Source organism: Aphelocoma coerulescens, chromosome 26 (assembly GCF_041296385.1).
Source record: "Aphelocoma coerulescens isolate FSJ_1873_10779 chromosome 26, UR_Acoe_1.0, whole genome shotgun sequence".
Taxonomy (NCBI): Eukaryota; Metazoa; Chordata; class Aves; order Passeriformes; family Corvidae; genus Aphelocoma; species Aphelocoma coerulescens.
The window spans coordinates 4,774,739-4,801,648 of NC_091039.1; the positions used below are offsets into that span (position 1 = coordinate 4,774,739).

At 56.3% G+C, this 26,910-nt stretch overlaps 1 protein-coding gene across 3 annotated transcripts in view; it reads left to right on the top strand.

The window, feature by feature from the left end:
- Positions 1-12,031, top strand: part of GRM4 (glutamate metabotropic receptor 4) — a 36,295-nt gene extending 24,264 nt beyond the window's left edge. For all 3 annotated transcript variants that reach the window (XM_068995891.1, XM_068995890.1, XM_068995892.1), the window contains exons 7-11: positions 2,381-2,581; positions 3,625-3,761; positions 4,211-5,146; positions 9,716-9,962; positions 11,214-12,031. In XM_068995891.1, coding sequence (XP_068851992.1) covers positions 2,381-2,581; positions 3,625-3,761; positions 4,211-5,146; positions 9,716-9,962; positions 11,214-11,263 — 1,571 coding nt within the window. In that variant the 3' untranslated portion in view covers positions 11,264-12,031. The remainder of the gene's footprint in view (positions 1-2,380; positions 2,582-3,624; positions 3,762-4,210; positions 5,147-9,715; positions 9,963-11,213) is intronic.
- The last annotated feature ends 14,879 nt before the right edge of the window (positions 12,032-26,910 follow it).

Below are 26,910 nucleotides of genomic sequence, written 5' to 3' on the forward strand. Positions count from 1 at the left end.
CCTGCCTTGCAGGGCTGATGCAAATGCCCAGCTTGGGGCTGTTTTCCTCAGGTTTGGGTAGAACCCAACATGCCCAAGAAATGCCGGCTTGGCTTGTTTATTCCACCCCAAAAACCAAAGCGAAGGATCCCACCCTGAACCGGACAGCTCCTGGCTCCCATTCCTGGATGGGAGGGCTGGGAGGAAGATGAGGGCTGAGCTGGTGGAACTCCTGGTGGCAGCTGCTTGTGTTACCCCTGGGAGCAGCCCTAGCACCCACCAGCTGTTTGCCACGAGCATCCCACATGAAGGGACCATCTCTGCTCCCAGATGGGCTCACCCAGCCCAAAAAACATGGCCAGAGGTGCTGGGTGCTGCCACCAGCACCCACAGGATTTGGAGATTCTCCATCCCCAGCTCCCCACAGATGTGCTGAGAGATTTTGATTAACTCCTGCCAGAAGCTGGGCCTGGTGGTGTGCTGGGAATTGATGCTGATCCTGTCTCACCCTCCGCTGGGGAAGAGCTGCGTCCCTTCTCCGAGGGGGCCGCCGAGCCTCGTCACGCTCTTGAAAATTAATTACCAGCCCTGTAGAACGATGCACGACCCTGCTATTATAATCAGCAGGTCACCTCCCTTCCCTGGCCCTCATCTATTGGAGCTTGGCAGAGATTTATTGTCTCCAGGCTGGGAACAAGCCTCAGCTGTCTGCTCCACATTGCCCCTCTGTGCACCGGCCTAATTCCCGTCTGGAAAAAAGCAGCTGGGGCCTGGGGCAAGGTGCTGACAGACAGAGGGACAGCCCCCAGGGATGTCTCCTTATCTGCGCTGCTCAGCCTTGGCACAGGGATGAAAATCCAGCCCCCACAGCCTGTGCCATTGCGGTGGGTTGCATTTTGGGATGCGTGCAGGATTGAGGTGGCTGCTGGGAAGCTGAGGAGCTGTGAGGGACCAGCCCTGGGTCCCGTGTGTCCCCTGGGCAGGACAGTGCTGTGGATGGTGGCAGGGCTGTGACATCCCCATGGGCTCAGCTCCCCTGGACAGTCTATTACAGCTCCTCTTTTAATGGGTAATTATCTTGACAAGACAGAGTGGCCTGTCTGCGCCTTCGGAGATGAATATGGGGAAGGGCCTGAAGTTGAGGGAGAAGATTAATGGCTTCTGTCAATAATGTGGAAGGAGGGATCACCTGCCGGGCTTTGCATGAGTAATCTCCACATTCCAAAAGCGTTTTTATAACTTTGAAGGATGGGCTATGAATTCACCTCCCCGATATCATCTTTTCCTGTCGGTCAGTTTGTTATCAGTTCGCTTTAGTGTCATGTCAGTGGCACAGGTGCCAGCACAGGGACCTCCAGCACGGCTCACGGGGCCATCCCCTCTCACTGGCGCTTCATCTCACTCTCCCACAGCAGGGAAGGAAGGGATCAGCACCTGGTGCTGGTGCTTGGTCTCCTGCTGTCCCTGTGAATCCCATCTCTCATCAGGGCGTGTCCCTGCGTGGTGGAGCCGGAGTTAGTTTTGGGCACCCTGGCGTGGCTTTCTAGGATGTGCCGCCTCTCCAGAGGAGGGAGGTGGTGCCCTCGGCTCCCTGACAAATCCTCCTTCCTGTTGGTGGCCTGGCAGGATGCCCGGTCATGCCTCGGGGGTGGGGATGGAGGGGCAGAGGCCGGGGCTCTCTGTAGCAGCAGTGCCCCTTGGGAGACGCTCTCTTAGCCATAATTAACAGCGTGCTGCGTTAATCGGTGTCTTCTGCTAAGTCATTAACATGTTTCTGATCCCATTAAGATGGGGTTATGATGGGGGGAAGGCAGCTGTCACTGGTAATTGCCAGATCCTTGCAGGATCCTGCCAGCCGGGGAGGCTGTGGGGTCAGAGAGGCAGGAGGGTGGCAGGAGGTGACGAGGGGAGTGGGGTGACAGGAGGCTTTGGGAGGGAGATGGGGGACAGGCAGCCAGTGATGGATGCTGCCTGGGCGGTCCTTGATGCCACTGGTAGAGCCTGAGCTGGTGGAAACTCCTGGGAGATGAAGGAGGGCTGCAGCACACAGGGATGAGGGTGGGATGTCAGTCACAGCCCAGTCTGAGTCCTGCCGGGGGACCTGGGAGTTAGGGATGTCCCATGGCACTGGGACGTGACATCCCGAGGGCTCTTGGAAGCACAGCAGGGTGCCAGCACCCACATTTTCAGAACCATGTGACAGGGAGGTTGCTTGGGTATTCCCCAGGGAATGTTCCTTGGCTGCATGTGCGCTGGGTGTGCAGGTTTGGGAATGAGGTTGGAATTTCCAGCTGCTCCAGTCCAGGGTGGGCTCATTTGCAAGGATTTGGGTGCAGCAGACACATGCTGGGGGGCATGGCTGGGGCACAGGAGATGGAGCCCCCTTCCCCTGTCCCCGCAGACCGGGAGCGGATCGGCCAGGACTCCTCGTACGAGCAGGAGGGGAAGGTGCAGTTCGTCATCGACGCCGTCTACGCCATGGGACACGCCCTGCACAACATGCACAAGAACCTGTGCCCCGGCAAGGTGGGGCTGTGCCCCCGCATGGACCCGGTGGACGGTGTGGAGCTGCTCAAGTACATCCGCAACGTCAACTTCTCAGGTGTGCCACCCCCCCGCGGCGCTGGCACGAGCGGCCCTGGGCGTCTCTGGTTGTCCCCCGTTGCTCTGGTTGTCCCCAGTGTGGGTCACGGAGCAGCACCCACGGTTTATCTGTGGTACAATTTGGCAGCTGCTGCACTGCAAGCGCAGCATGGAGAGAGGGCAGCAGATCAGCAGGTGAGGAAGGTCTGAGCTTCCACATCTCCTGGGAGCCTTTGGAGTGTAATCCGGCAGCAATCCTGCTCTCACCCTGCCCTCACCTGCTGCCCTGCCCTCACCCTGCCCTCACCCTGCCCTCACTCTGCCCTCACCTGCTGCCCTGCCCTCACCCTGCCCTCACCTGCTGCCCTGCCCTCACCCTACCCTCACCTGCTGCCCTGCCCTCACCCTGCCATCTTGCCCTCACCTGCTGCCCTGCCCTCACCCTGCCCTCACCCTGCCCTCACCTGCTGCCCTGCCCTCACCTGCTGCCCTGCCCTCACCTGCTGCCCTGCCCTCACCCTGCCATCCTGCCCTCACCCTGCCATCACCTGCTGCCCTGCCTTTACCTGCTGCCCTGCCCTCAGCCTGCCCTCACCCTGCCCTCACCCTGCCCTCACCCTGCCCTCACCTGCTGTCCTGCCCAGCCTCTCCCCCTGCCAGCTCCTCCCTCCCAGCTGGCAGAGGTCCCACTGCCTCCCACTGCTCTGCCCTTGTCTGTCTCAGATCTCCTCTGGAAGCGCATCTTTTCCTCTGCTCTGTCTCCTTAATAAACATTTTCTGTCTGGCCCCCTTATTATTTCTATTTATCTCCACCCTCTGATCTCCTCCACAGTGTCCCTTTTATTTATTTCCCCTCTTGCTTGATTCTTCTCTTCCTTCCTTTCATTAGTGTTTATCTGCAGAGTTCACTTGATTTAACTTTTAAAGCTCCTTTCCCCCCTTTCTTAAAAGAAGCAGCGAGGGGGGAGCATCAAACCAGAGCCCCCTTGGACCCCATCAGCAGGGTGGGGGTGCTGGGGCTGCTGTGGGTGCTGTGGGTGCCGAGCTCCCCCTTTCCCGCAGGCATTGCTGGGACTCCTGTGACATTCAATGAGAACGGAGATGCTCCAGGGCGTTACGACATCTACCAGTACCAGATCAGGAACTCCACCCCTGAGTACAAAGTCATCGGGCAGTGGACAGACCACCTGCACCTCAAGGTAAGGCCGTGGTGCAAGGGGAAGGTCCTGCAGGTTTCTCTTCTCACCACGTAGAGTCTGGGAGCCCCTGGCTGCAAAGCCAGGCAGCCAAAGGTGGTGGGGGCAGAGGGGAAGGTGTCCCCAGGTACACACTTGTGCTTCAGCACGTGTGACCACACCCCAGGGATCCGGGAATGGGACAGGAAAGAGGAGCCAGACCGCAGCAGATGGGGTTTCCTCAGGGAAGGAGGGGCTTCGTTGTGGGTTCCTGGTGTTGAATCTTCCCAAAAGACCAATAGAGAGCTTCACCACCTCCTTGCCCCCATGCCAGGTGGGGCTGGGACCCTTTGTGGGATGTGCTGATGGGTTGAGGGTCCAGATCTGGGCAGGGCAGGGCATCCCCTGTGCCCAGATGTGCCCGGCAGATGCCCAGCGTGCCCACAGCAGGGCTGGTGCCGTCTCCCTCGCAGGTGGAGAATATGCTGTGGCCGGGGGGCGGGAGCCAGCAGCCCAGCTCCATCTGCAGCCTGCCCTGCAAGCCGGGCGAGAGGAAGAAGCTGGTGAAGGGCATCCCCTGCTGCTGGCACTGCGAGCGCTGCGACGGCTACCAGTACCAGCTGGACGAGTTCCACTGCAAGCGCTGCCACTTCAACGAGCGGCCCAACGAGAACCACACCAGCTGCACGCCCATCCCCATCATCAAGCTGGAGTGGAGCTCGCCCTGGGCTGTGGTGCCCGTGTTCATCGCCATCGTGGGCATCATCGCCACCCTGTTCGTGGTGATCACCTTCGTGCGCTACAACGACACGCCCATCGTCAAGGCGTCGGGGCGGGAGCTCAGCTACGTCCTGCTCACGGGCATCTTCCTCTGCTACGCCACCACCTTCCTGATGATCGCTGAGCCCGACCTGAGCACCTGCTCCCTGCGGCGCATCTTCCTGGGGCTGGGCATGAGCATCAGCTACGCCGCGCTGCTCACCAAGACCAACCGCATCTACCGCATCTTCGAGCAGGGCAAGAAGTCGGTGAGCGCCCCGCGCTTCATCAGCCCCGCGTCGCAGCTGGTCATCACCTTCAGCCTCATCTCGCTGCAGCTCGTCGGCGTCTGCATCTGGTTCATCGTGGACCCGTCCCACTCTGTCATTGACTACGAGGACCAGCGGACTACAAACCCCCACTTTGCCCGGGGCATCCTCAAATGTGACATTTCGGACCTGTCCCTCATCTGTTTGCTCGGGTACAGCATGCTCCTCATGGTCACCTGCACTGTGTACGCCATTAAGACCCGCGGGGTCCCGGAGACCTTTAACGAAGCCAAACCCATCGGGTTCACCATGTACACGACTTGCATTGTGTGGTTAGCCTTCATCCCGATATTTTTTGGGACGTCGCAGTCGGCGGAAAAGGTAAGGGAGGAGGGGAGAGGCCTGGCTGGTGTCCGGTGTGCAGGGCTGGCAGAAGCTGTGGTGTCTTGAGCAAGAGGAGTCCTTCCCTGCGGCCTGGCCAGCTTGGGAACTGGGGTGGGAAGTTTCCCGTGCTCTGTTGGCCCTGCTGCCCCTCGCGGATGGGGGCAGTGGGCAGCACAGGCTGCTGCTGGGGGGGCTGAGGGAGGATGAGCCCCCAGGGCAGGTCCCCGGTGTCATGAGCACAATTTCTGCACAGAAAGGGACCCAGTGCTGCCCAGCCGGCCCCTGTTCCCAGTACAGAGTTCCCATGGGACCAAGGCCAGCCTGGATGAGGCTCTGTGCTCAAGTGCAAGGGATTAAGAACAAAGAATAAAAATCTCATGAATGAGACCCAAATCCCTCTGCCTGCCAGCCAAAACAGGAATCATCACGTTTCTGTCAAACGCAAACAGCTCCCGCCTGCCAGCCCAGCGCTGCTCTGATGAACAAACCTTGGAGCTGCTGTTCCTTGGAAATCCCCAGGGTGTCCCAGGGCCCGGATCCCTCTCTGGACCCCACAGGCGTGTCCCCACGCTGCTGACACTGTGGTTTTAGGACACACCTGTTGCAAAGGTTTGCTGAGGGAGCTTTTGCTGTGGACACCTGAGTTTGTTGTGTCCTGGAGAGTCTCTTGTCAGAGCATCCATCCCTCGAGGAGGCCGAGTCCACCCAGCCACCTCTGACCTTGGCCCAGCCAAAAAGTCCCACCAGGCCTTCGCTGGCTGCAAGTGTGAAGGAGAATTAAAGGAAATAAATGGAGCCTTTTGCAGCATTTCCATTTTGATGAGATGGCAGGGGAGATACTAACAAGAAAGCAGGTTTTTTAAGAAATTATTGCAAAACAAAAGCTCCCTGAAAGCCTCCTTAATGTGCTTGGCATACTGTGGGTAATAAAGATGGAAATGATAATGATTGTAGATTATGCGCAAGGTTGCTCACCTCTTCACTGCAGCTTGTCACGGGATAATTTAAGGCTGCTGAACGCTGCCTGTCAGGCAGCAGCTCCACAATAGGCTGTGCCTCTCGTTGGGGGTTGTGATGCACAGGCCTGCTCTGTTATTAGGCTGCTAACAAGCTGATTAGAGGCGGAAAAAGTGATGTTCCCAACTCCCCTCGGACACGGAGCTCTGTCTCACAGCCCAGCCCTGCCTCGAGCCTGCTGAGCCAACAGTAGCGGGGCTTTGGGATTGCAGCTTGGAGTTCTGCTGGGCTGGTGTGGGAATGGGCTTTGAGTGTCCCTGGGCCATGTGAGTGGGTTCTGAGTGCCCCTGGGCCATGGAGTGGACTCTGAGTGTCCCCAGGCTGTGTCCAAGGGGTGATGGACGCACTCAGAGGAGGCCGAAGGGAGTGGGTGCTCAGGGCTGCCGTGCTGCTGCTTTAGCTCCTGGTTTGTAGTCCTGGGGTGGAAAAGGTCAAAAAGGAGTCCTGGCAGAGAGGGTCTGGCTCTGAGCGTGTCCTTGGGGGGACAACTGGGGGCACTGACATTGGCATCACCCACGTGATGCCTGGTGGGGCACCCCCAGCTCACCGTGGGGAGGGATCCCATCACCTTCACCCCATCGCTGCTGGGACTGAGGGCCCGTTGGGCTCCGTGGAGCATCTGCACACTTGGGAAAAGAAAATCCAGGAGCATTGTCTGGGCTGTTCTCCCATGGCGGGAGTCCCGAGGATGCCACGGGGCAGACCTGCACCCCTGGACCCGTGGCATCTCTGCCCCGACCCCACCTGCGGCTGCAGGGCTGCAGCCAAGGCTGCCTCGTGGTCTGGAGGAGTTGGATGGTGATGCCCATTTTTACTTTAATTTGCTTTGCCTCGTGCCCAGAACTTTACATGGAGGTGGCATATTATTGTAACAAGTCCCCCAAGCCTTTTCTGGAAAGAACCTCTTATCCCTGCCGATCCCGGCGGATTACAGAAATAGCAAAACCAGAGGATCTAAAGAAAGAGACAATTTCCTGCGCTGATAAGGCGGCAGCAGAACAGTGGAGTCATTGTCTGCTTCCCTGTTTATCACATTCTCTTTCAGCCAAGGAAAAGAGGGAGAGGGAAGGAGTGACAGGGACTGTCCAGTGGTGTTCGGTGAGCTGGAGGAGGGCTGAGCAGGTTTGCCCTTTCCCAGCACCCACCACGGTGCCAAACCCCTTGCAGCGGAGCCAGGAGTGGATTTAGAGTTGGGGCAGCTTCCAATTAATGCAGAGATTTGCTGTGGGGCAGGCACAAGCCTGGGCTGTGCCTCAAGCCCGAGCTGCTCCCTCGGGCAGGACGAGCTCACCCAGCCCTGGGCAAGGCTGAGCCCAGCGCTGGCTTTGGGGGCCTGTGTGGGGTCATTCTGGGTTACTGCTGTCCCTCAGCATCATCACCCTGAGCCAGGGCTGGCTGTGCTCTTTGATCCAGCCCATGAGGCAGCGGGAGCTGGAAGTTCCTCAATAAGCACAGCTCACACCTCCCGGGGCTCCGGAGGAAGCTCCAGTGTCGTTAGCAGAGGGGCCAAGCGGGGTGCTGGGCTGGAAGCCAATTAAGAGAGTAGGAAGTGAAACTGTGAGAAATGGTCATTCTTTGCAGTGGCAAAAGGTTAACTGAGCAGACTCCACACGCCTGTGTGGAGGCTCCAGGCTTAAAATATTCCTGTCTGAGCTGGCGAGGGGTTTGCTGCAGCGAGACACGGCTGCGGAGGCTGGAGTGGGCAGGAGAACAGTTCCTGGCAAATGCAGCATCGGGGGGAAGGTCGCCACAGTGGCCCTGTGAGACCCCAAAAGTGCTGCAGGAGGTAGAGAGTGGGGCGGGGAGTTGGGGCTGGTGGCAGCGGGGTCTCAGCACGGAGGAGTCCCTGGCAGCACTGGGAGAACCGGCCCAGGAGTGAGGGGGGAGCGCGCACGGAGACGTCTGAGCTCAGCTCAGCTCAGCTCAGCTCAGCTCAGCTCAGCTGCTCCCTCCCTCCTTGCTGAAACGCCTCCAAGCCCCAAGGCACGGGGAGGGGGAGCCACTGCCGAGGCACAAAATATGGAAATCTCTGGATTGGCAAGTAAGGCTCCTTGGGAGGGCAGGGAGCCAGGGAGATGAGGGGTGCTGAGCTCAGCCGTGCCCCACCGGGGCCATGCTGTGCTGGGCAGAGTTGTGCTGGTTCCCAGGCAGGGCTTGGGGGGTGCCTGGAGTTGGGGTCCCAGTGTTTCCTTCATTCCTGGCTGATCCAGGACAGCCGTGGTAGAGGCTGGAGAGTTGGAGTGGCAAAAAAGAAAAAAAGGAAGAAATAAAAAAGCACACATATTCTGGCACAGAGATGTGTTTTGACTTCACTTGATGAAATGACATTTTTATTTCCAAAAACTGCCTAGAGAGAGAAGGTGGAACAAACAAACCGGCGCGTGTGACAGCAGGAGGTTTTATTCTGGGGACAAACCAAAGTTTTTCAGTTGACTCAGAGCAAGCTCGGTAGCATTTTCCCTTTGGGGCTGAGTCGGAGCGCTCTGGGCCAGGTGCTGGTTGGCTTTGCAGGATCACAGGTGGGACCTGCGGGTCCTGGGGGGGTCCTGGAGCAGCTGTGTCCCACCAGCTCTCACTCTTGGGATGAGCTGCCTCCCAGGGAGCAGTGCAGAGCCTCTGCCTCAGCGTGTGCCCTGCATCGCCTTTTCACTTCAGAAACCCTCAGGTGAAGCCTCCGGGGACATGGGGACCCTGAGCTTCCCCAGCTCCTCAGGGTCCTGCTTCCTCACAGGGCGTTAAATCCCACCTGTGAAACACCTGCAGGGGAATCGCTGGACATTGAGTCACTGGTGAAGTTCAGGAAATGCTTTAAGGCTCCTTGCAAAGCCTTGTCAGTGACCTGCAAAGCAGGAGTGTGCAAAGGCACCTGGAGACCCAGAGCCCCCTCCCTGCCCAGCCCCAGAGCCCCAGCACATGGACAGCCTGCTGGAGAAGGGGATGCTGCAGAGGAAGGAACCAGATGCTGGCAGAGCAGGGATGCCCACGGAGCAGGGACTTGCCCTCCCGGCCTCCCTGAAAGGTGGGACAGGCAGAGGGAGGGGGTCCCTGCCTGCAGTTGCCACCTGCCTCAGATGCCCTGGCTTGAGAAGAGCCTGCCAACTGCTCTCCATAGGAAAATGGATTATTCTACAGTCAGATTAATGGGCTTTCATTTTGCAAAACATCTGTCACTGTTAGTCCTGGACAGTGAGCGTGAAATTAGTTTTGACTGCAAAAAGGCAGCGTCGGTGTGTAATATGTGACTTACATGACAAGAGCCCAGGAGTCAGATGGAGAATGGGAATTACCTGTTGAAGGGAGAAGGGGAGTGGGGTGTGCCCTGGGATTGGGTGTCCTTGCTGTGCCCAGCACCAGCCTTGCAGCTCCCACCCTGAGGCTGGTGGAGCGTCAAAGCTCACGTTTAACGCCCAGCACTGCCGACATTCCAGCCCTGCCTCCCCACTCCATTCACTTAACCCCAGCTTCCCCTCCTTTCCCTGTTTCCTCCTTTCCCTTTCGGATCCCGCAGGGGCTTGGGGGGATCTCAGCTGGTGGCCTTGTGTCTTGCAGATGTACATCCAGACCACGACGCTCACCATCTCGGTGAGTCTGAGTGCCTCGGTGTCCCTGGGCATGCTCTACATGCCCAAGGTGTACATCATCCTCTTCCACCCGGAGCAGAACGTCCCCAAGCGCAAGCGGAGCCTCAAGGCGGTGGTGACAGCGGCCACCATGTCCAACAAGTTCTCTCAGAAGGGAGGGTTCCGCCCCAACGGAGAGGCCAAGTCGGAGCTCTGCGAAAACCTGGAAACGCAAGGTGAGGTGGCTCCCGCAGGAGCTCGCAACGGGGTCCTCTGAGGATCTTAAATGCTGGAAACGGGGAGAGCTGAGCTCCATCTGCACATCCCTGACTCCAGAGTGTCACACGGGGCTGGGGGAGCTCGGAGTGAGCAGGGCTGGCAGCTCCCGTTGTGCCTAGGCAGGGAACGGGCACGGCAGCAGCGCCGGGGGCGGGAGGCGCAGGGGGACGTCAGCGCAGCACCGAGGGGACATTTTTCACTCTGTCACTGCCGGGTCACGTATCCTTAAATAAACAACAGAATAAATAATTCACAGGGCTTTGATACGGGCAGATCAGCTACGAAAACATCACAGCTAACAAATAGCTCTGTCAGCTCCAATTCCTTCTGCTCTATCTAATTGTTATCTGGGAACACCAGTTGGAAACCTGCAGCAAGGGCTCCGTGGGGACACGTTTGTGCTGCTCAGGGTGTCCCAAGCTGTGCCATCTGTGCCAGCACTTGCCTGTGCCCTTGGCCGAAGGGTGTCCCTGTGCCTGCTGACCCTGTGGTACCTGGGGACCTCGTGGGGGTCTCGGCAGAGCATTGTCCCCCAGCGAGGGCAGTGGCACAGCTCTGCAGGGAGTGGGAGGGTTCATGGCTCTGTGGCTTTGGCTGTGTCCCCCCCGTGCCACTCTGGGACGTGTGGTGGCTTTGGAGCCATCGCTGCCTCCTCTCCTGGTGTGTCAGAGGGCTGGGGAAGCTGGGTGGTGGCAGCAGGGTTGTGTTCCTGTGGCACCCCCTGCATGAGGGGGTAGCCAGGCTGGTTAGTTTTGTGCCCTGCTGCTCGCTCCGCTCCCAGCTGCCGTGGAGAGGTGGCCAGGGGTGTGGGACACCCAGCTGGGACCCCAAATTGTGCTCTGGGAGGGCTGGCTGGGGCAAGCTGAGCTTTGGGAAAGGGCAGCACCCGTGGGTCTGTCTGTGGGAGGCTGCTGAGGGAAGCGGGTGGGAGGCTGAGACCCCATTCCCATCCCGGGGTCTCATGGCATGTCCTGGGGGCTCTCTTTGGGATGAGCCATCCTTAGAGAGCCCCCACAGCTGCTGTGGGGCTCAGCCCCTCTGCCACAGCTCAGGGAGGGATCCCATGTGCCAGCACTGTCCGGATCCATGAGCAAACCCTGTCACATCCCTGCTGGCACCTCCTGGTCAGGTCAGGGGGGTGGGACAGGAGCCAGGGGGGGAAGGTGGCCTCTGCTGATGATCCACGTGAGCTCTGTGTCTCCTTCCAGCACTGGCCACCAAGCAGACCTACGTCAGCTACAGCAACCACGCCATTTAGCTCCAGGAGCAGGGGGACCGGGAGGGAGCCGAGCTCCTCGCAGGGACAGCGGCACAGGACAGGGAGGTGGCAGCCGGGGGACGTGCTCCTGCAGGGGCTACTGGGCAGATCTCCCGGGGGAAAAACGCCATCAACAGCAGCAAAAAATCCATAAAGAAACAGTAAAACTCTTCCAGCGCCCACGGGGGCGATGCATGGCTCCCACAGAGGGACAGCGGAGCGCGGGGACGGAGCACGGGCAAGAGGGGATGGACTTCAGCAAGTCTTTGGGGGTTTTTTTTCCTGTATTTTGGCAAAGAAAAAAAAAAAATAAGAGCCCCAACATTTTCCCTTTTCTGGAATTTGTGAGATTGTTTGTGGTTGTGCAGAACCTTCTGTTTTCTCTTTTTAATTTTTTTAATCCTCCGTTTTCTTCCGTTCCTGTCTTCCTCCGTCCCTCTTCACTCTCTACCCCATATCCTACCAAATTCTATATGTTGCAAAAAGGAAAAAGAAATAAAAATACTTAAAATTTACATTAAAAAAAAACACAAACCAGACAGCAAAATAAAATAAAATAAAACCTAGACTGTGTTCAAAGTGCTGATTTCTATAGGTGGTTCCTTAATGTATGTGATGACCATATGGATTGAAATATGTCTGCTTTATGTACTGACCAGTCAAAAAACAAAAACACACAAAAAAAACAAAGTTCAGTGCCTGGATGTTTATGAATTATTCGATGACTGTGTAGAGCATGATCATTTTTATACGAGGAGATTTCTAATAAAAGACCCTGGTTTTGCACTCGGCGTTTGCTGTCTCTTGGTGACTTGGATTCAGGAGGTGCCAAGGAAGGTTTTGGGTGGCCAAACTCTCTGGGAGAGCTCGGGGCTTGGTGTCCTTCCATTCCAGGCATTCCTGGAGATCCCAGGCAGCTCAAACTGTGTGAGATGGGATGGGACAGGGAGAGGGGAGCTCAGTGTGTCCCTGGCACGGGGCACTGGGGCAGGTTTGGGGTGGAAAGGGCTGATTCCTCCTCGTTTTCTCTTCCCCGAGCTGTGGGCAGAGGCTGCAGGGATGGAGCAGAGGGGAGGAGATTTCCCAGGGCTTCCCGCGCCTTCGGGCTGCCCAGGGAAGCGCTGGAGTCCCCATCCCTGGAGGGGTTAACTTAAAAAGTGTGCGGATGTGGCACTTGGGGACACGGTGGCCTTGGCATTGCTGGGTTAAGGGTGGACTGGAGGATCTCAGAGGGCTTTTCCAACCTGAGGGACCCTGGGTGAACAAGGACTAACGAAAGCAGCTCTGCCCACCCTGCAGGGAGGGCTCCTCTTCCTGGCTCCAGCCTGTCCTTGGGATGGCACAGCCCTGTGTGTGAGGGACGTGGTTGTTCCTAGAGTCTGGGCTGTGCCTTTTTGGGGAATTTTGGTGCATTGGCTGCTGCTGTTTCAGTCTCTGGACTGGGCATTCCAAGCGTTTCCCTCTTGGAATGGGGCTGGCTGTGCTTGTTGGCTGCTGGATCAGGAGAGGAGGGTCCAGACTTGCCTCTTTTTTGGGAGAGGGGGAAAGGAGGCAGAGAGAGGTGCTGGGTGCCTCCAGCTTCTGGATAAGCTTTGTTTCAGCTGCCCAGTGAAAGTGGTGACCTGGCCTGGGAGGGGGTGCTGGGCTGGCTCCCCGCCCCTTTTGCACCTGTTCCCCCCAACCCAAAAGTGCCTCTCTGAGCCTGTGTGATGCCACCCCGGTATTTTGCACATTTCTAGACCTGTTTGTGTGCTAATCACAGCTCTGCTCTCACCCTGGGCTGTGTGGGGGGCACCTGGGTGCCCTGAGCCCCACGGGAGCTGCAGCCAGGGGTTGGTACCGGAGGGAAATGCAGCCGCTCCTGCCTGTGCATGGAGGACAGAGCCTGGCTTGAAGGCAGGAGTTAAAAAAGGGGAAAAAAGCAGCATAATGAAAAGCTCAGAACTTTGATAAGATCATACTTGTCAAAAGAGCTTCTCAGGAGAAAAAACGGCTCGGTTCCCAGCGCATCCATCACTGTCGGATCGGATGTGAGGCACTGCCTGGTTCAGAGGGCTCCGAGAAAACCCAGGTTGATGTCTCTGGTGCTGCTTCTGGCTCGGGGATTCTGCTCTGATGGTGTCACAAGCAGCTTTCACCCCGAATTCTGTCTGATAATGACTGGAAAGGCCGATTCTGGCTTAATTACAGCCTCCACCTGCCTCCCCTCGCCGTGCCTGTGAGGGAGGTGTTCTAAGCCCTCCAGAGATGCCCCATTTTTGTCACCCCAAACCTGAGCTGCCGAAGGACCCCTGTCCCTCCAAGCCCGTTCCAGTGGTGGATGCAGTGACCTCCCAACACAGCCCGTTGATTTTATCCATGATACAGTGCTGTTTAATTCTCAATCCCTCTTTGATTACGGGAGCTAATTAAAAGGGAGCAGTCTGTAAGCCAGTGAGATGGATGGGGATCGAGCCAGGTTCTGCTGTGGATGCTGCAGCAGGGAGTTCATGGGACCTATGAGGATCCAGATTCTGCTTTTCTGCTTTGTGCAATATTTTTGAGGGCAGCTCTGCCTGTGGCTGGGGAGAAGAGCAGAGTAGATTCTGATTCCTGGATATCACATTCCTAATTTGGGGTATTTTGTGTATATTTCTTTTTTTAAATGAGGTGCCTGTCCAGAAATTGGTGCCATCGTTTCTCCTCCATGCCTCCCTCAGAGCTTTAAAAGCACTTGTCCGATTTTCCTCTTATTTCTGTGAAGGGCTGTTGAATTTAAACAACGATAATTGCCTGAGTTCCCCGAGTGCTTGACCTGCAGATTTTTCACTTTTTCTGGGACTTTGAGAAGTGGTGAGGAAAAAAACCTGGGCTGGTGCCAGCTGCCTCCATTCCCTGCTCCTATCTTCCTGCCTCCTGGAACTTTCTGTTGTCCTTGGCTGCTGTTCCCAGTCGCCAGCTCTTCTCCTGAGCTCCCTTCTCCAGGGACAAGTGGGAACTTTTGGGGTCCCAGGGCACAGCTGGGGGCTGGAGCGGGAGCTGTGCCCCCGCCTGGAGCAGCAGCAGCCTGGAACCAGTCATTAACTCTCTTCTCTGAGAGGCAAATTACAGACTTCGGTGGCATAATTAGTCCAACTCGATGGGAAACGGAAAAACAAGATAATTTCCCTGCAAATTTTCCAGCCTGCCTGCCACCTCGTGCCTCCCTTCCCTTGTCTTGGGGAAAATCAGCTCCCTGGCCCCTCTGGGCCTGGAGATCTCCTGTTGCAGCTCCTTAGGGAGGAAATCTGGGGGAAGGGGATGGGGATGGGGAGAACAGGGCTGGAGCAGAGCTTGGTTTGGACAGGACAGGAGGACAGAGCTCCATTCAGCTCCTCGCCCACAAGGAGAGCCCCAAGGACCCATTTTCACCCCAGGAGAGCCGAGTGGTGCTCGCAGCAAGGTGGGACTTGGGTTCAGAGCAGAGGGCAGCAAAGTTGAGGTGGATGCTGTGGTTCCATTCCTGGTGCAGGACCAGCTCTGGGAAAGACTGGAGCTCATTCCCCTGCTCCAAAGCACTGGAGGAGCTGTGCTGAGCCCCTCAGAGCTGCTGGGAAGGTGGGCAGTGCCTCTGAGTGGGGCTGAGGGGACAGTGGGTGCCCTGGAGGGAGGTGGAAGCACCCAACCCTGTGGCTGGGGAAGGTCCAGCAGCAGAGCGAGGCCTTTGGAGCTCCCGTTGGAGCAATCCCTGTGGCTGGAGCCACGGATGGAGGCACGAGCTGTGTACCCCAGGGTCTCTCCCCAGCCCCAATGTTCTTCGTAGGGCCCAGTGAGTCAGTGGTGGTCTGTGTTGAAATCTCACTTCAGTGGTGAAAGCTGCAATTAGCATTTAATGAAGCTTCTTGCTTTTATTTTTAGGTAACCCCCGATTCCCTGGCTGTGTAATTTAGTCCTCCATTGCTTGGAGATAATTAAAGTATGTCACTATAATTTGCTTTTTTTAAAAGCCTGTAATTATGTTTTTATTGAGAATAAAAAATGGGGGGGAGGGGGAAATGAAAACAATGTTAGGGGAGGAGAAAGCTTTGGACAGGCAAGGGGACTTCTTCCAGCTTGACGGGTTTGGAGCTCGTTCCAGGATGCTGGGTAGGCTGGGGACAGAGGAAGAGCTCCTGCTTTGAGTGGGAAATAGCGAGGTGAGGTGTTTGAAGTGGAGGGGCGAGAGCTCTGGGACCCCTGACCGTGGTGGGGGCTGCAGGAAGGACCAGCTGGGCTTCCTCTCCTGCCTCGCTGCTGGTCCTTGGCATCGTTCTCCTCCCTCATCTGCCCCCCAGGCGCCAGGCTCTGGAATTGGGGTGGGCTGAGCCTGGGGCAGCACAGCCGAGATCTCGCCCCTGCCCTCCGCACTCCCAGAACTCCCCTTCCCAGCTCTGTGGGCATTCAGGGCTTCCTTCAGCTGCAGCATCTGCTCCCTGCGACCAAACGCGCCTTGCCGGAGCAGCTCTGCCCTCCCTGCGCAGCCTCGAATTAACAGGGAGGAATTAAATGTCTCTTCCGAGGCCTGACAGCGCTGCGCAGCCCTCGGGGGATGCTCGGGCTCTGTTTGCATCTGTAAACGCTGCTGCTGGATGTCAAACAGCCCCTGTCCCTCCAGCCCCCCCGGCGCTGTCTGCCGCTGAACGTGCCAGCCGGAGTGTCCTGCCTCGCTGGTGGCCCCGGGCCAGGCTGCTGGGCAACCCAGTGAAACCAGTGCCTGCAAACTGGTCTGGAATGAGAGCGCAGCCGCGGCCGGAGGAGCCGCTCACCTGCAATTCACAGCCTGGAAATTGGCTGTTGGAGGGAAGTTGAATAACGAATAAATTCAAGATAATTGATTGGCCTGTGGCCAGTTCACAGCGAGGGAGAGCTGAAATGAGTTGGATTGCTGGCTTTTTCTTTAAGTTAGTCTCACTCAAAAATGTGAGCGCTAAGAGGTTACATTTAGTTTGGAATATATTTAATTCATTAAAATGTTGATCTCTGCTGCAGAGTTCAGATCTGATTCCAGGCTTTATTCCTTATCTAAATGCAAAGGTTTCTTGCCAGAAATACAAAGCAGAAAAGAAATCTTGGTGCTTAGGAGAAGTGACATGATGGAAAGAGCCGGGGCTGGACTGCGCCGCACTGCGGGGAACCTGCCGGGACTGGAGCTGACTCCCTCACCTGGCTGGTCCTGCTTTCCTTCTTCCCACACTGGGCTGCAGCATTTAGGGTCCCATCCCACAGTGTCCCCATGTCCCGGGTGCTGCAGGCGCTACCCTGAGCTCCCCGCAGCCGGTTCCTCCTCAGGGCTCAGGGATGCTGCGGGTTTCGGTGCAGTCTCCTGCCAAACTTCCCTCTGGAGCTGAGGCTAAAGTGACTCAGGAGAGTTTTGGATAGAGCAGGATCAGGCCAGGGATTTCTGTTCAAGAGCGTCCTCAGCCCCCCAATCCCTGCTCCCCTCTCAGATACCTGAGTTGGTGGCTCTGGGAGCGGGCTCAGCCCCTGCTACGCTCGCAGCTCGTTTGTCCCCCCGCCTTGCTGGGCAGAAATGCCCCTCCCCAGCCCGGTGTCAGCGCACCTTCCTCGCAGAGCCTTTGTGATCTGCAGGGGATGACAAAGGGAAGGAACAGCACTTAAAACCCACTAAAACCCACACACCATCACCAGCTTTTGTACCGGTTGCTATGGGAACCCCATACGTGCACCGGAAACGCTGGAGTATGCAAATGAGCTTCTTAATTAGTTCTCCTCAGCCTTTCATGCTCGTGGTGCAGCAATTTGATCATTAGATGAACATGCCACTTCATTATCGGCAGCTTAACCAAACACGAGCTGGGGTGACCTTTGGGGAGGGCAGGGTGCCTTGGGAGCCGGCTGAGGAGAGGGATGACGGGGACCAGCGGCCGCACGGGGCTGGGAACCTTCTCCAGCAGCTTCCAGAGCGGTGGGAGCTGCCGGTGTGGGTCCTGCTGCCTTTGGAGAGGAGCAGGGAGGCGGGGGCTGTGTCTCCAGACAGAGCCGGGAGCTGGCGCTTGGCTCGAGCTGCAGGACTGGGCTCCTGGAGCGGAGGCACGGCTGGAAAAGCCAAGCCCTGAGCCCCCACTCCGAGCCCTGCGGGGCCGGTGTCAGTGTCACCCTGCTCTGCTGGCCTTGCCTCCAGCCCCACGTGCCGATGCGGAGCCAGATGCCAGCCGGCTGCACGCGTGAGCTCGCGCTGTAAATGCTATGGGTTTTTCACCAAACAAGCTTCATTAATCGTCTAATAACCGGATTAATTAAGGACACTGAAAGTAAACAGCAAGAATGTAATTTGCCTCTGATTGCCGTGTAATTGCGGGAGTATGGTCCTATTTGCATATGCGGAAAGTGTTGTTGACAGTGGTGCTGGGCCGGAGAAAACAATGTACGGAGGGCAAACGTGCCCTTGGGGTGGCCAGATCCCCTCAGCCGTGCTCTTCCCCGCCTTTGGTGCTGCCTGCGTGTGTTTTGCTCTCTGGTTCTCTGCCTTCTTCCCAATTAACCAACCCTCCTGCTATTTGTGGAGCTTTCCGAGCTATTTGCTTAGGCAAACATTGATGCTCCAAACAGACTGACAGATCCGCTTGGGAACACTCCCGTGTCCTGGGAGACGGCAGAAATAGCTGGGGACGAGCCCCTCTCTGTCTGCCTGTCCTGGGAGGGGTTAGGGCCAGTTGTTCCCTTTGACCCTGGGGGGATTTGGAGATTTTGGTTGTGCTTGGAAGAACTTGCCCTCGGCAAACGCCAGAGAGCTTCCAGTGCCCTGAGAGGAGCTGGGGAGCAGGAGGAGAATCAGGACGTGCAGAGAGGGAAGCAGAGGCTGTGTGGATTTGGGGCAGAGCCAGGGGCTGAATTCCAGCCTGGAATCCCACACCGTCCTGCGTCTCTCATGTCCTCCACCCCTTGTCAGCTGCTTTATTTCCCAGGAAACGCGGGTCTCGGGATGGTGACTAATCTTCCGACTCTCTGCCTCCCGTTAGCCCAGGGTGAGTTTTCTTCTTGCTTCTGACCTTGTCAGCACCAGCTGCACTCGAGGAGGGAGCACACACCGCTCCGCCAAGGTGACAACGCGCTCCCTCCATGCCCACGTGCCCGTGCCCACAGGGGAGGATTCAGAGGACTAATTCCATCTTGGACAGCCCCAGGGCTGTGTTTTTCTCTCTCCCTGACAGACAAGACTTGGACTAAACCCGTACTGAGGAGGGATGTGACCTTTCAGGAGCAGCTCGGGCTGTCTGTGGCAGGCACAATTTTGAAGTGGATCCATTTGCTTTCCTGGTGGCAGTGATGAGCTCGGTAGGCTCCACCTCTTCCAGCCCGTTCTCCACGTGCAGATGGACTTGGATTAAACCATTGCACGCCGTTGGCTCCAGACAGGCACCTGCTGCTCACTTGTGTGTCTTCACGCTCAGGCAGGATAATAAACGGTGAGGACGATCCTCGGAGCAATTGTTTTGGAAGAGAGCTGCCTGGCAGGATGGACGGGGGCCTGCTTGCCAGCAGAACGCTGCTGACAAATCTCTGTGAAGAAAAACGGGGGCTTGGGACCCCCCTGCCTGTCTGTGGGCATCCTTCCCATCAGCTTTTTTGTTTCCTTGCGGTGCCTGAACATTTCGGGCCGGTTTCCCACGGCTTGAAGCGCCATACCTGTCCCCACCAGCTGCCAACCTCCATTCATCACAGGCAGCGTTTTGTTTTCCTCCTCTGGAAACTTGAAACATTTAGGAGGGAAATCAAGTTTTCCCTTGGAAATCCGGGTGGGAGAAGGGTGGAAGGCAGGTAGCCTCCTGTTTATTTTGCACCGCCTTTCTGAAAGCTGCTGTAAACAGCCTGTCAGTGCTCCTCCAGCGAGGCTGCTGAACAGGCTCCCCCGGTGCTGGGCTTGGTTCCTTGCCATGCAAGGTCTCGTTAGAGGTGCTGTTTGTTGCTGCTTAGCCATGGACTCCCTTTGAGCTTGAAGAGCAAGACAGGGAAACAGCAACGATTATGATTAGGGCTTTATTTGGAACTCCTAAAAGCTCTGTCACCCGCGGCGAACAACATCCTCGAGCGGCTGGAGGCTGCGCCCCACCAGCGCTTCACAGTGAATTTTTTCAGAGATAAACAAGGGAAGCAATCAGCCCCTCTGGAACGCTGAGGGGTGTGGGTGGTGCTGCCTGCTGTGCCTTTGAGGCCTCTCCCGTTGTCACTTCAGGAGCCGAGGCCAATGCGAGGGCTCTGCCCCTGCAGGTGCCAGGTTGGAGCTGGGTCTGAGCATCTCCAGAGCTTCTCTGGAAGAGCCTGGAGTTGCTCCTGGAGCAGAATTGCTGTCCCTGTCTGGGGTGAGCCAGTGCATCCCAGTTTGGAGCTCCAGCCTTTGCTCCTTCTGCATCTTGGCTGCTGAACACCAAGTGTTTGGTGGGTCTTGAAACTTGTGACCGTGGGTTGCTCTTCAAGGCTCTTCCCCCCGCATCCCCCCTTCCCCTGTGCTCTGGAGTGGGTGTGAGGGAGCTGCGAGAACGTGACCCTGGTGAGCCCCAAAGGATGGATGTGCAGCCGGATCGCTCTGGCCTGGCTGGAGCAGCCTCCAGCTTTGAGGATACTGAGATTCCAATTGCATTCCCACGTGTCCTTGGCACGAGCAATTAGTCTTTCCCTATCTCACCCTGCAATCCCTCTCCTTCCAAGCAGTATTCCAGTGCTGTTTCTCAAGGCTGATGGGGAAGCTGCCTCTGCTCTGATTGTCAGTGCTGCTGTTTTTCTATTATTTTTCAGATGCCTTGTGTTTTGGGGGAAAAAAAAAATCCCAAACCCTGCTTTGTGGCTTTTCTCTTCTCTTCTTTGTAATTAGATGGAGCAGTGATCAAAATATGTTGCATTGCACTGCAAGCTTCTCCAGGCAGATGTTTCATCCCCAGAGGAGAGATGACTTCCTCATTTACATTTGGGGAAAATTAAAGGAGAGAAAGAAAGAAGAAGGCGAAGGGGAATGTTGGATTTCCTGTTGCGTGAATACATCTTGCAAGGCTTCGGGAGAGTGACGTGTGGGAGAAGAACCAGGGCCAGGAGACAGAGGGAGGGCAGGGTTTTTTTTAGCCTGCTGACATTCAGATCCCGAGTCGTGCACCCCTTGGTGTTTGTGTTGCTGCAAACCCCAGGGCTGCTGGCTGGGACTCATCCTGCTGCTTCCTTGGAGAAGGGTTTTCAGCCCAAGGCTGTCTGTTATCCCCACATTTGGACTTCCTGGGGTGCACGGAGCTCCTCAGCTGCTGCCTCCCCTCTCCAGCTCTGACAAAGGAGCTTTCAGAGCTGCTGGGAGGGTACAGGGGTGACGCCAAATCCACCTTCTGTCCCTATCTGTAACTCTTTGGTGCACAGGGCTTTGTGTTGGTGCTCAGAATGGATTAATTCCGCAAATATGGCCAGTGGGGGAAGGTGAAGCAGAGGAAAAAAATGGGAAAATGCCCATTTTTTGGGGATTCTGGTACCAAACACCACCGACTTTGGGGCAGAGACTTGGACCTGGCTGGGGAGATGGTCAGGGAGCAGGGAAAGCCTCCCCCACACTGGGAACACGGAACACAATTCCTCACACTCAGCTCAATAAGAGAGCCATCAAAAGTAAAAATGACAGCAATTCTGCAGTCAATATAATGTGGCTGCGGGTTAAATAAATAATGCTTGAATGATAATAATTGCAAAATGATACTATTTCATCCGCCACAAACATGTGGTTAAGCTCTCATTAGCCTGGGCTGGAGCTTTGCGGGAAGCAGAGGCTCTTTGAAAGCAGATCTTTGGATTGTGCTGCTCTAGAAATTCCGGGGCTGCTCCTGCAAGTGTTTAATAAGGCCTGTGAGTTCGCTCGTGGGGTTGAGAGGAGAATCAGGAAAGGTGGCAGCCCAAAGTGAAGCTGGATTTTTATTTATTTATTGGAGGCTTCTCAGGGGGTCTAGAAAAATTTGGTTTATAATTAATGGGCTCTGTTATAATCCTCGAGTTCTGTCGGGGGGAAATGTATTTATTTTTATGTGAATTTTTAAATGCATAGAGGGTTTTATTTATAAACATAAACTTGCGTACAGGCAAGTCCTCCCACATCTGGCAGAGTTTTGTCTGAACTTCAAGTTCAGTTAAAAACTGCTCTGTGCTGTCCCACCTCCTTCCTCCATCTCCATCCAGCCATGGATGCCCCCCAGAGATGCTGGTCAACCCCAAACTGGGGAAACTGGTGCGCTCAGCACCTCGCCAGACAGGGCTGATTTCAGACTTGGCTGGGATATTGATCCTCACTTAACACAGTAATGAGAATCTTCTTCCCTAATCAGCGAGGGAAAAGTCTTATTTTCCAGCGGCTGGAAGGAAATGAGCTCTGCTGGGTTGTGGTGGCACAGGGAGGGGGTGGCACTGCCTGGGCTTCACCACAGCACCGTGGGTCGTGTGTCCTTCTCGCTTGGCTCCCCTTGTGCACCCCAATATTTGGGGACAGCCTCCATCGTGCTTGTCCTGTAGCCCTGCTTGGGTTTTTGGGATGAACCCCATGAAAGCCGCTCCTTGAACCCCCTGCTCCTTTCCAACCACGGATCCCACAAGGAGCCGTGTCCATGCCAGCCCCTCAAAGCCCAGCCTTGTGCCTCGCCTTCCTCACCCAGTGCATTTTGGAGGAGGAAAAGCCGTATTTCCCCTCGGTTCCCGTCTCGGATCTCCCGATCCTCGGGCGCGCGGCCGCTGCTCGGGGCCGGGCTCCTCTCCGGCCCGTCTGGCTGACGGCAAATTGTTTTCTGATGGCTGACTCGGTATAACTGAACTCAATTTGCCTTTCAAAAGCAGCTAATAGTCGCATTAAAAAATCCATTTTCACTTGTGATTGAATTTGACGGCGGCTCAATCAATAAGCGAATGGAGTGTTTCACACGCTGCACCGAGCGCCCGTCGCCATGGGAACGCTGGAAGCGGCGGTGGTGAATCCCCTCCGATCGCTGTCACCCGGAGCTGTCACCCTGAACAGGCGCCCGGCTGGCAAGGGAGGCCCTCCCGGCCCTGCTGGAAGTGATGCCGGCGGAATTTTCTTCCTTCCCCTCCTCTTCGCCGCTGTTGGGTGGGACGAGCGCTTCTCCCCGGCTCCAGCCTGACAGAGGTGGCCCTTTGGTGGCACTGGGGATGGTGGCCCTGGACTGCCCCTCTCCTTCCCACATCTCCCAGTCTGGGGAGGAAAGAGGGAGAGAAAAAGCCTGAGCACATCTGAAGCTGTGGGCGAGCAAGGCTGGGAAGGAGCTGCAATGAGCTGTCCTGAGGGGATGTTTTTTTTGGTGGAGGGGGGAGATAATGAAGTGAGGAAATTGATATATTTCTATTTTTTTCTATTTTTTTTTTTTTAATCGGGTTCACCCACGTTTGATGAAAAACGAGCGTGGCACTTCTCCTCCCCACAATCAGGCTGCTTCCTCTCAGCCATTGTTTGCTCTCCTCCTATTGTGGTGCAAAATGGAAATGAAACGGCTCCGGCAGGAACTTCGCAATTGAGATATGGTGGTTTTTGTTTTTTTTTTCCCCTAATTATTTTTTTCCTTTAAATTATTTCTTTCTGAAGCAGCTTTCAGAGGGTTTTTTAATTAGAAACACTCCCTCTGCGTGCTCTGCTGTCGGGGCAGGGGGCTCACCTGCAGCCTGAGGCTGTGGTGGTGATGCCAGCGTGGGGCAGTGCCCCCTGAATGGTACCCACCCGCCCTCACCTCCCGGCTCCCCTCAGCCCCAGGGGGTCCAAAATAAAAAGAAGAAGCTGCTTTACACCACGTTGGTGTTTTCTCTGCGGGGAGCTTGCCTGGGGCTCCCGGATGCCGTTGATTTCCTTAAACCGCATCTCTGAGCGGATTCCAACAATGTGCCGTGTCTTGGAGTTCATTTCCATGGATTGATCCATGCTAGAGGAGGAAAGGTGAAGTCTGCACTGAGTTTGAGCTAAAAGAGGGAAGCCAGGCACCCTGGCCCAAAGTTGAGCTGATGACTGGAGCCTTCACCCCACTGAGCACTGAACGTGGTTGAATTTTGCTGCCTGCCTGGGTTAAATCTGAGGTCTTTGGCCACCTTGGGTTAAATCCTTTCCCTCTCCAGCTCCTGTGGCTGCTGTGTGAGGCCCGGGTGTTTTCCTGGGCCAGGGAGGGCTCTTGGCCATGGCATTGCATTCTCATCTTCCTCTCCCTTGGGATGTGAGCTCTGTCCTGGGAAGACCTCAGAGCTGTGGATCAGGACACGGTGCTGAGGCTGAGGCTGGGCCATCCCAACTCCTCTCCTCTCCTCTCCTCTCCTCTCCTCTCCTCTCCTCTCCTCTCCTCTCCTCTCCTCTCCTCTCCTCTCCTCTCCTCTCCTCTCCTCTCCTCTCCTCTCCTCTCCTCTCCTCTCCTCTCCTCTCCTCTCCTCTCCTCTCCTCTCCTCTCCTCTCCTCTCCTCTCCTCTCCTCTCCTCTCCTCTCCTCTCCTCTCCTCTCCTCTCCTCTCCTCTCCTCTCCTCTCCTCTCCTCTCCTCTCCTCTCCTCTCCTCTCCTCTCCTCTCCTCTCCTCTCCTCTCCTCTCCTCTCCTCTCCTCTCCTCTCCTCTCCTCATGGCACGGAGCAGGCAGGAGAGGCTGTGAGTTCCCAGCCCTTTTGCCAGAGGCTCCTTGAGGAGGAGTGGAGCCATTTCCATTCATCTCCCACGCTGCTTCCACCACGGCGCCGTTGGTTGCTGCTGGTGGCTGAGGAGAATTCTCCCTCCCCACACCCCCAAACCCCATACCAGCAGTGCCTGAGCCATCTGCAGAGCTCTGGAGGCAACCTCAGGGTCAGGGCTTTGTCTCCTGACAGGTACAGGGCCCCCCTAAACTGCAATTTCGGTGTCACCAGGAGCTGATGTCTTTGTGTAGTGGAGAAAGGAGCCGGCACTGGAGCTGCTTTGGGAGTGAGGAGGGAGCTGTGGCCTCCTCCCCCCGAGTGAGCAGAGGTGGCTGCCATGGCCCAGCCTTGCACCCCGCAGGGCACAGGGACCCGCTCCTGCCACCTCTGCTCAGCAGCCCTGGCCAAACTGCTGTACCCCAGCTTTGCCCCCCCTCCATCATCCCCACAGGGATTTTTTCCTTGGGGTCTCCAGGGGAAGAAGAGTCTGCCCTTGTGTCTGCACTTCCCTGCAAGCTGAGGATGTAACTTCACCCCCCAAAATCCTTCTGCTGCCCTGGACTGCTGGCACGCTGAGCCACTGGGGTGCTGGCTGCTCCTGGGCTGCTGGGGGACGGGCTGGGGACCCCACTCAGGGATTTGACTCAGGGTATTCATGGATACCTGCCTTTTCTTCTGGGAACAGAAACCTTCTCCCTGTGGAAAGCTGCCGGAACAGAGCCTGAGTGCCCTGGTGAGATATCTGTGCGCTCCTGCCCTGCCTGCACAGACCCCTCAGGGAGATAAAGAGCCCCTGACAAAGCAGGGCCTGTGTTTATCTCAGCTCTCTGCTCTCAAAGCCGCGCGGGCCCTGCTCGAGAGCTGGCGCTGAGATGGGCTCCCAGTGTTCCTTTTTCCCAGATACAAAGCTGCCGAGGTGTAATAAGCCGGGGGGAAGGCGATAAGCTGCTCGGTCAGCTCCGCGTGCAGCGGCAGCACGTGTGCTGTCAGCAGCCTTTGGGAGCTGGAGCTCGGGGAGAAGTCACTGGGGAATTAATCCTCAGCTGGTGCGGCTCTTCAGGGGAGCAGGGACAGCATTTGGATCTCCATCGTGGCTGGACCCCGTCTGCATGACCAGGGAACCCCCCAGTTCCTAAATCTGATGGTGGTCTTTATCCCAGAGATTGAGAAACAGAGGTGGAATGATCCCTCAGAGGAAATGAGGTACAGGGATTCAATGATTTGCTGGAGTCGTGCAGAAATCTCCCGACACTTGGGTGGCGAGCTTGGAGCAGTGGTGGAACTTGGGCTTGAGGTTTACAGTTTGTGATGAGGCTTAACAACTTGGCTGGAAGAGCTCAGAGGAAGGAAACGGCATGGCAGAGGGTGCGAGTGTGGAGCTCTGAACTAAATCCAGTCAGACTGAGCTGTGCCACGTTCTGGGCCATGCCATCCCAGGCCAGGGGCTCCTGAAGCTGAGAACTGACCCAGGTCTGCTGAACCCACTTAAGGAGACTTTGCTCCTGGGCCTGAGTGTTCCCAGTGCTGCTGTCGAGCTCTGCAGAGGAGCTGTGTGACAAGGGATAAATCATCCCTGCTGCCAGCTGGCATCCCTCCATCAAAGTCAGCCAGGATAAGGGATGTTCTTCCCGGTGCAGAGGCTCCAGCAGCCGTGACTGTGGGTCCCTGGAATACCTGTCACCCACCTCTGGCATCCATCCCACAGCCAATTGATTTGTGTGTGTTTACACGATCAAAGTGAGCCTCAGGACTGGACGTGGGAAGTGATTTTCTGTCTTACACGGCCCTGGGATAACTTCCAGATCTTTCCCCTTTGCAGTTGCGTGGAGAGAAGTTAACTCATGGGTCTGGCAATGATACAGCAATAAATTAAATAAATTAACGTGGAAGGAGTGGGAGAGGTTCGGGCAGTGTTGGCACTGGGATTAATTACCGGTCAGCTGTTGCTGTGTGTGACAGAGAATTGTCCCCTTGAATGCTGATGATGAGGAAGGCCTGGGACAAGGTGCCAGTGGAACAGGAAGGATCAATCCCAGAAGGCACTTTCCTTCTGTCTCCCTCACTGCTACCCTCTGCCTGGGGCTTATCTCTGTGCCGAAGGGCTCCTTGTCCATTAATAGAGCTTCCAGGAGAAATGAGGCCCTTGTGATTGCATTCCGTCCATCTCCCCTGCCCTTTCCACCCCAGTAATCTCCTAACACATTAGCCAATTTGAGCCACATTTGAGGCAAGAATCTTGGGAATGTGCTGTTGGTAACCGAGCTCAGTCTTTCTGTTGACAGCAGAGAAAGTGGAGTTCACCTCTGAGGTCACTGGGCCAGGAGCAGTTTCCCTGTTCTAGAGTTGTTCCACAGCCAGGGATAAGGAGTGCAAGTTGTCTGCTGGTATCCATGGCCCTATCTCAAAGCAATTGATAGCAACGGGGCTAAGAAATAAGACAATCTAGAAATTAAGGGTGTTTTTCCCTGCCCTGTCATTTTCCTTAGAGAGCCCTCACTTGAGAATCCCTGCCATAATCCTTCCAAGCAAAACCTGCTGACCACTCCTGACCAGGCAGCGTTTTGCCCCCGTGTTTGTAGGATGACTGCCTGGCCCCACAGCCCCTTTCCCTGGGGTTGCAGCCTGTCCTTTTGCCAGGAGAGCCCTCGCAAAAACCCCGAGAAAAGCATATTTTTGGCAATTCCTTCAGGACACCCTTGCTGAGGAGGAAGAGCTGTTCCTAAGGGTGTCTTATTCCTCCCCAGAACGCGTCAGCCTTCAGCAAGTGGGTTGGAGATGACGTCTGGATCCTGAGGAGCAGCGAGCACACATGGAGGCTGCTCCTTCCCTGTGTCCCCAGGTTCTGGCAGGGCTCTGAGCCTGGTGACTCAAGGCTTTGGCACCTGCCTCCTGCTCCAAGCCTGGCTGCAGAGCCGTGCCCGGCTGGCAGAGAGGACACGCTTGGAGAGGAGACCTTGACAGAGGAGGAAGGGAGACATCTCTTGTGAGAGATGCTCAGCCAGCCCTGCTGGACCTGCAGGCTCTC